The sequence below is a fragment of the Aptenodytes patagonicus genome, chromosome 18, assembly GCF_965638725.1.
Source record: "Aptenodytes patagonicus chromosome 18, bAptPat1.pri.cur, whole genome shotgun sequence".
Taxonomy (NCBI): domain Eukaryota; kingdom Metazoa; phylum Chordata; class Aves; order Sphenisciformes; family Spheniscidae; genus Aptenodytes; species Aptenodytes patagonicus.
In genome coordinates this window covers 6,780,824-6,789,258 of record NC_134966.1, presented here as the reverse complement: position 1 = coordinate 6,789,258, position 8,435 = coordinate 6,780,824, and the positions used below count along the sequence as shown (strand labels likewise).

General features: G+C 46.0%; 1 protein-coding gene across 1 annotated transcript in view; it reads right to left on the bottom strand.

Moving 5' to 3' along the window:
* Positions 1 to 1,693: 1,693 nt before the first annotated feature.
* NUP188 (nucleoporin 188) overlaps positions 1,694 to 8,435 on the bottom strand; it is a 30,152-nt gene continuing 23,410 nt past the window's right edge. The window contains exons 35-44 of the mRNA XM_076355360.1: positions 8,005 to 8,205; positions 7,233 to 7,325; positions 6,858 to 7,016; positions 5,927 to 6,064; positions 5,422 to 5,496; positions 4,486 to 4,695; positions 3,576 to 3,707; positions 3,367 to 3,437; positions 2,793 to 2,922; positions 1,694 to 2,560 (exon numbers count right to left, since the gene is read on the bottom strand). Coding sequence (XP_076211475.1) covers positions 2,390 to 2,560; positions 2,793 to 2,922; positions 3,367 to 3,437; positions 3,576 to 3,707; positions 4,486 to 4,695; positions 5,422 to 5,496; positions 5,927 to 6,064; positions 6,858 to 7,016; positions 7,233 to 7,325; positions 8,005 to 8,205 — 1,380 coding nt within the window. The 3' untranslated portion in view covers positions 1,694 to 2,389. The remainder of the gene's footprint in view (positions 2,561 to 2,792; positions 2,923 to 3,366; positions 3,438 to 3,575; positions 3,708 to 4,485; positions 4,696 to 5,421; positions 5,497 to 5,926; positions 6,065 to 6,857; positions 7,017 to 7,232; positions 7,326 to 8,004; positions 8,206 to 8,435) is intronic.

The following is an 8,435-nucleotide window of genomic DNA, read 5'->3' as shown; positions in this document are numbered from 1 at the left end:
TCTCCCTGGTACATTAAAGGAAGAGGAAGAACGGCTTTGGCAAAAACAGCAGCAGCTTAATGATGCAGAAAACAGTGTCTCTTCCCTCAGAAAAGCCAGAAGGAAGTCTGTTCCTGGCAGCAGCGCTCCCCTCCCTCTGCATTAGAAAAGAGCACATGAAAATATTAGTGCTACTTCTAACTGGCTCTTTACAGAAAGATTACACTCTCACGCTGCTTATTTGCAGGTGTCACAGTGAGCCACCCTTGGCTGAAAGCTGTTCTGTGCCCCTTTGTGGCTGCGGGGCAGGTAAAGGTACAACTCAGGGCTGAAATGCTGCTGTTTAAAGTGAAGCTATAGCTCTAAAACACAGATGTAACCAACAGCATCCACTATTCTTTGCTGTCTGGCACCAAGGACTCCTGCCTAGCACCGTAAACTCTCACTCTACTGCTTGAATAAATATCTAAAAGAACGTATTACTTCTCCCTAAATTCTCATTCCAGCCATTCTTGCTGAACACTAACAGATTAGCACACTGCATAGCTGTAGCAAAAGGAAAGACACCCACAAGAGCTATCAAATAACAGCCCTAAGCACTACTGTACTTGCTTAGATGTACTGAATTCTGGCTTTACTTCCACTCCCCATAGCTACCTGTCACCAATTTGCTATCTATCTTCTCTGCACAGTTCTTCACCTTCAAATCTCCGCGTTCGCACTCATAGTTCCCTGTGGCAGAAAGTGTTCACGGTTACAGGTAGCCCCATCTAAACACGATCGGGCTTAGGACTGTCACACCACCTCCCTCACTGTCAGAGCAGCTCACCTGAGCTTTTGGAAGGTAATCAAGCCCCTCTCCCTTCTACTTGAAGACCACTTCGCTCCAGCCAGCTAGTTCAAATCCCTCCAAAGCCTCCAGGGCAACTAAAACTCGGTCAAACAAGTGTGCTAGACTATCACCATCACTTAAGCTTAGAAGGGAAAAGAAAAAAAAACAAAAAAACAACTCAAAGCAACATAATCTAATTTTCTTGCTGTAGACTCTTAAAACCATCGAGACTAAAAAGGTTCTGACTGGTAAAGCAATCAAATGTCTCTTTAGGAAAGAATTGGTAGGTTACTAGCTTACAGCTACACTGAAATTTGATTTCTTACCTTAGAAAAGTCCATCTAGATTTCAGGCTTTATTTTAAGCAATAATCACTGCCCTTCTCTTACTGTCGCCATCACACATTGAGCCTTGGAACCTCAAAGAGTTTGTTGATCTACTTGAGAGCGCTACAACAGCACAATACAACTTCACCGTAGATAGCGTCTTTCTTCTAGCTTGAACCCGCAGCCTTCCCCTGCTGCTGCAACAGGCAGAGTAGCAGCTTGGACCTGTGCACAGAGTAATCCATGCGCATGGTCCACACCATCGTGTGCAGAGGAATCATTCCTGAGGAGTATTTTATAGTGATGTTCGTTTAAAACCTCCTACAAATTCCCCAACATGAGAGTAAAAGAGAGAGAGTGGGTGTGGGAGAGCTGAGGGAATCAACCTTTGCTTATAATCGCTTCAAACGGTATCTGGATCATCGCTCACAAGCCACAACTCGCATCACTGTTAGCTGGGACTTTAGCCCAGCTGATGCAGCAGAACTACTACACAGAAAAGATGCAGAATTGGTGCTGCAGGCTGCTATGCCCAACACAAAACCACGAACCCAGCTGCTGTCTATAAAGGTTTTAATATCAGTATAAATAGGGCACAGTTACAAAAATCTGCAAGACTGGAGCAATGGAATTTTGACTTAAAAACCTTGAGTGAGGCCTTGCTCTTCAGAAACACACACAACACACAGACTGCAGGGTGAAGGGAAGGCGTGAGCACACATACACCATCTTGCCTTGAACCATTCAGTACAAAAATAGCAGTAGAAAGATGGTCTCTGAATTGCTGGCTGATCCCTTGGTTGTGCCTTAACTGGACTCTGACTGCGAGGGAGAGGCAGATTGCACCTTGTGTTAAGAGCAGAGTTAATGCCCAGCGGAAAGTTTGTCTCCTCTCTCCATCCAGCCACAGCTTCCCCAGCTGAGGTACAAGCTATAAAAATAAAGGTTTTGACTGTTCAGCACTTGTACCCAGCCAGGATGCTCTAGCAGGTGGAGCGGGCAGGCTGCACACGTGGGCTCATCACTGAAGAGCCGCTCTCGGCTCTCCTTACATTCACTCCGCTACTGGGTTGCAAGAGTTCAACGGGATCTCGCTGTTGATGTTACAGCTCGGTTTACACCACTGCCCACACCAGGCCTCCCTCCCTTTCCCACTCCTTGTTACGAGCTCTGCCAAAAGTGATGCCTTCTGTGGTGGACATGAATCATTCTGCTGCAAGTCCTGAAAAGGGAGGCAGGGGCAGGATAGAATCTATCTCTGCACGTGCCGGACAAAGGCCTGCACGAGCTGAAACAAAGGCTCCTGCCCCTCAGGACCCAGCTTGGAGGCAGACTTTCCTTGGGGAGAGGGAAGAACCCCACTGGCGGGTGAAGAGGGACCCCCGCGGCGGAAGTAACGAGACAGGCTGGAGAGCAGTGTACTCTGAAATTAGAAGCACGTAACAAGTTAGCTTCTTTCAAACACATGCCCCTCTCCCTCCCCAAACAAGGTGCCAGTGGCACAGGAACAGGCACCAGTAGGTGCAGCCCAAGACGCCTAAGGCTGTTGACTCATGCTGGGGAACGGGCTCTACTGGGCAGCCAAAGACAAATGACCTTCTCCCACAAGACACATTTATACTGAACAGCGAGAAAGGATGGTACAAGCTGCTTACCAGCTCAGAGCTGAGCTCCTGTTTCATCCGCTGCTTATCGCGGGGATGCACAGCTGGGTCTCTCAAGTACCGAACAGCCTGGGAGATGAGCAGGTAGAAACAGTTTTCCATTGTAAACATGAGAAGAGACCTGTGCAAAGAAACGCACATCAGCAGGAGCCAAAAAGGTCAGCACGCTCTAGTTTCAAGGTCAAACACTCCCAGAAAGACTTCACACACAGGGTGCATACGAGGGAGCACTGTTACTGTTCACATTCTGCTCAAGCAGCGATACCCAAAAGCTATGGTCTGCAGAGTAGAAACCCCTGTGGGCCATCAGGGAAGTCTGGTTTAAATATGCTGATAAATAAGCATCAAACAACTCTCTACACTGCATCTTAGGATGGGATGGCTTCACACACCCTCCCAAAAAAATCCGATTGCTTTGGAGAGCTTCTGATGGGCTATCTGAACTCCCTGGATTCAGACTGAGCAGCTCTGAGGCTACATGAATGCCTGTAAACCTCAGTTCTGATCCGAGGAGCATTAGGTTCTGCCCCTTAGCCATGACTAAATCAAACAGCTAGAAACTTACTTGAGGGTTTTGGTTCCCTCTTGCATATTCAGCCCTGCAGCCTGAGGGAAAGGTTCCTTCTTCTTATCCAGCTGAGAGGGGGAAAAAAAGACAGGCATTAGAGACAGGAGATACAAAAGAGGAAATACTCCTAGTCTTCAAAATATCAGTTGAATGAGTGCTCTGAGATCACTGCAACTGCTGTGCTCTCCCAGAGAAATGGCTAGTACCTCTCCCAACATGTTAAGGGCCACGTTGACTGTGGCAAGGAGGGTCCCAAAGGAAGGTGCGACATCTGAATCAAAGGCTGGTGTGGTGAAACTCAAAACGAAGAGCACGTTGTACTCAGCAAGGTCCAGTGACTGTGGAGAAACAGAAAGAGGAGTGAGTGACCCCTGAGGCCATGAGTATGCTATTGTCATAGTAACAGGAATACCTAGTCCCTGTATCACACTTTTTATATGGAGAACTAGAAGCACCGAGATCATTTCCCAAATCTCAACTATACAGAAGGAGCAGTAGAGAGCGTTCTGTACAGTACTGCACAATCAGACTACTATATGGCTCCCTTCGCATATATGAACCTTCTCCAACTCCCAAGCCGTACAGCTTGCCACCAAGTGGCAAGCTAAAGTAATGACTGTTTCCAGATTGTTTTCAAAAGCCCAGGCATATGTACCTAGAGGCACAGGAAAAGGAAGTTAACTATCCAAAAGCTAGCAGCAGGACACTGCCAGAATCAAGGATTAAACCTTCCTTTTCTGAACCTGGAGACCAGCCACTAGGTCACACCGACACAGGAGAATAACAAGAGGATGTCTTTTCTGAAGAGTGACATACTGAGGATACAAACCTAGCTGGGTTCTTAGTCTGCTCCAGTAAGGTTACACGAACACAGCGTTGTGCAGATCACGCAAAAGCCCAGCCAAGCCTTCCTTTCACATTGATCAGTGCCTGATTCATAAGGGGAATTCCTTGTGTTCTGCCTTCCTGCTTTGTACAGCAGAACAGCAGACAGATGTATGGTGGGGTCACTGTCTCAAGCAGGACAGAACGTGCCTCACTGCATAGACCCAGAACATCACTTGAAATGCTGGAAACTCCCCCCTTCAGGGAGCAGCATCTCTGCTCTCTCTCTACCTGATCAAGGAGGATCTGGCAGACGTCAGGGGTGAAATGGCGCAGGGTGGCAAGAGATTTGCTGAGGATTTTCAAGAGGCTGTACTGCACCGTAAGCAGTGCTTTTTGCTCTGCTGCTTCTGATTCAGGGCTGGGATGTTTGGAGGAGGCTTGGGGATTACGCTGCACTCGTGGAGTCACACTTGATGGAAGAGAATCACCATTTTTTGTCTGTGGAGAAAGAAAAAAAGGAAGTCTTGAATACAGATATGATTATTTTGCACTACTTTCAGGAAAAAAAAATGCTATGAACAAAAGGAATGAGGAAATAAGGCATCCAAAGTCTGTCACCTGCTAGAAGCATGAGAATCTACACTCAGCCTGCATCGGGGGAGGCACTGCATTGCAGGGAGGCAGCTGCAGAGGCTATTTAGATTCCACATTCCGGAAAAAGAATCTCTAATCAACACACCAAGCCTTAGCCATGCTGAAGTAACACATCAGTAGCAATGCATCATCTCCACTTCATCAACCTAAGGATTCCCCAAGAACGAGAGCTTTCTCTCTTAAAGAAGTTAAATCAGATCAAGGACACCAGGTCAATAGTGGCTTAACTAATGGCACCTACAGAGTACTACAGCAATGCAGCTTTCTTGCTGCAGTGTAGTCAGCTATAAAACGATAACAGCACCATTCAAACACAGGCTGCTGTTTCTCTAGGACCGGCTTTACACAGTCCAGAGTTTTTAAGAGTCCAGACTACTCTTTGCACACTTTTTTTTTTGCTGTGGAGAAATGCAATTCCTAACTGTTGAGGATTGTCAATAATCACCACTAGGATTACCGGCAAGCAATTCAGTATCCAAGAGCCTGGATATTGAATATTTGCCTTTTAACAGGGAGCATGGGCATGCTACATTCCTAACTTACAGTTTGGTTTAGGGTCCCCATCCTCACCTGCAGGTAGTGCTGGAGCATTTTGCGGCTGTGCAGGAGGGAGGTACAGGCCTGACACAGGTAACACAGATTCACCTGAAATAAATAAGGTGAGGTAGAAATCTCTTCAAAGCTCAAAATCCATCTACTCACTACCATTGGTGGAAGTTAGAAAATCCAGTTAGACAGAACACACTGATCATAAAGGATCAATGCAGTCTCTTGATTTCCCAGTATTTTCTTGAGTCATCTGGCACTGAGAACTGAGAACTAAGACATTGAATTGCCCAAGTTATTTTTCCAAGCTATCATTTCTCTGTCCCCAACAGTTATCTTTGCTCACTCAATTCAGACAAGGTACTGACAGAACAGACATTTAAATGATCTCAGCAGTAGTTCCTATTAAAAGAGCAGTAATAAAAAGGTGATATAGTGCCATTTATATAGTGCCAGCATGCCTCTTAACACATGCAAATCCCTGTGCTCCAAGGCAATGTATTGTCCACAGCAATATCCTGATTCCTACCTGCATGTCCCTCATAAGCTGTGGCAGGTGGAAATGCCACTCCTTTGTGAAATTTGAGAGCTGAAGAATGAAGCCAACAGTGTGATCAGCCTCTTCCAGACAGGCCAAGCTCTGTACTGTCCGTACTGCATTCAGGCACTGGAAAGGAGAGAGAAGTAAATCAGGGCAATGACAGCTAAATCACAAAAATCCCATTCCCTCCTCTAGAAGAAAAAGCTGAAGATGCAGAGAATCTGCCCTTAGGGACAGCAAATGCATTCATGAACGTAGCCACACAGCACATGGGTCAGACTCAGAGCACTTTATATTCTTAGTCAGAGGCCAATGCATTTCACGAGCTATGCTGCCATATGAGAAGACAGCTGTTTGTCTAGGGAGCATGCTTATAAACAGGTAATTCAGCACCTATGTACAAACAGGACTCTTCAGCACATCTGCACTGACACAGTCCAGCCAGTACAGGTACTTCAGTACTGCAGGACATGAGAGCTTGCCAACCCGAATGGTGACTGAACCCCAACCACAGCATTTTCATTATTTGAGCAAGGCTGAGCTGAAGCCACCTCCAAGAACAGCTCTCATAATTTTCTTTCCAGAGCAGACAGCCACTAAGTGAGTTCCCATCAACTCTCACTTCTGCTACTGTGCTGAGTAGGCATATTAAACACCTGTAGCAAACTTACAATGCCAAGAATGAACAGAATGAACAGATGGTGACTGCCCAGCTCTAACAAGCATCATAACAATCATCCCTGCCTGACCGCATGGCTTGTATATTCTGTCCTCCTTCTCCCACTATTGAATTACTTCCACTGTAAATCTTTCTGAGGCAGGAGCCTCTTTTCCATGCTTCTGCACTTTCTGACATGTTTCCACTACTATTGCAACCCAGAAGCCAAGCAAACCATCACAGAGGAAGTATGTGACATACCTGAAGAATCCTCTCTTGATGGACACCAACAAAGTCCAGTGCTTCTGTCAGGAAGTTGTATCTAAGTGTTTTAAGAAGGCGTTCCATCAGCGACATGGAGAGACGATAGACCCCAGGCCAAGAGGGGACATCCAGAGACTTTCGAGATGAAGCAGATGTCTGAACAAATCAGATACAAAAATAAATTACTTATTTACACTGCTGCCCAGTGCGGCACACGCCACAAACCCTTCACACCATTTTGAAAGTCTCCAGGCTCTAGGGGTGCCTGCTGTCCTTCCCAGACCAGGAAGGCTCTGCTCCAACCACGGCCTGCAAGGCAGGGCATGGCAAGCTCTCCTGGCATATTCCCACCCAAAAGGAAGTAGCACCCACCTGAATGGCTCCATTAGTGCTGAGCTGGTACACGCTCAAGAGGGGCAGGCAGACACTCTGTGTGACACCAGCTCCAGCCACTGCTGCTGCTCCCTACAAAACAGAACAAACTACTGTTAAATTTGCATGTCTGTTTCCTCTCTGAGACCAGAAAGACTTATTTTGCATTAGGTATTTCTGTCCTTTGCACTGTCACCAGCCTTTTAGAGAACTTTCATCTACACACACTTCTTCTATGTTGTTAAAAATTCAGTATCAAGAAAAGCAACACTGTTCTTCCAATAAAATCTAACCTGAGTAACTGTACTATGAATTCCATTTCAATATCACCTGGTTTGGTACATACATAATCTTTGAAAAGGGCTGGCTTTGGAACGACCTTGCTTTCACTTAAAGCCCCACACAAAGTTGAATTTGTAATAGATAAATAACGCTTTATTGCAACTAATGACAAAGCAGGTTTCGACACTTAAAGCTGTTTTAACTAGGGGGGGGATAATTTGCATTGCAGAAGAATACATTCAGTGAAAGTGCCTGCTCTAAATTACAGGTCTGCTCTGGCTGGCTCAGCTCTTCCATCCGAGACACCCCGTTACCAAGAAGAAGGCGGCAAACTAAGCAGGCATACATACAGGACCTACTGCTTGCCAGCCTCTAAAAAAACCCTTTCTCTACAGATCACTGTTCAGTTGCATTGCAGACAGAATAATGAGATATACAGTTCCTATTTAAAATGTATAGCTATATGCTCTCATTTCTCTGCATCGCTCACCTGTTGAGTCCTTGATAAGGTCAGCAGTAAATGTAACGAGGCCTCTGTGAAGTGAAGGTTTTGTTTAACTCTCAGGCTGATCTCCAACGCGGCAAAGATAGTAGGAAGCACAGGGACTTTCCTAGTAATCTGTAGCCAGTAGTCTCCGTCTTCATCAACTTCACAGAGCTCTTTAGCCAGATGCAGACCCAGAACACATACCTGCAGTGACAAGGATAGGAGAACGAGGTATAAGCTTGACATGTGTACCAAGAAAATCCTGAAAGCATTTACTAACACAGCCTAAACTTCAATCATTCTCAGAATCATAAACTAAGACACCCCTCACATGTGTAATGCACCCTTCCTGGCTGTATTAGCAATTGTGACGTTTTTAGGACCTATCTGAAAGAGAGGCAGCAACAGTCAATTTCCCAGACTGATGCGTGCCA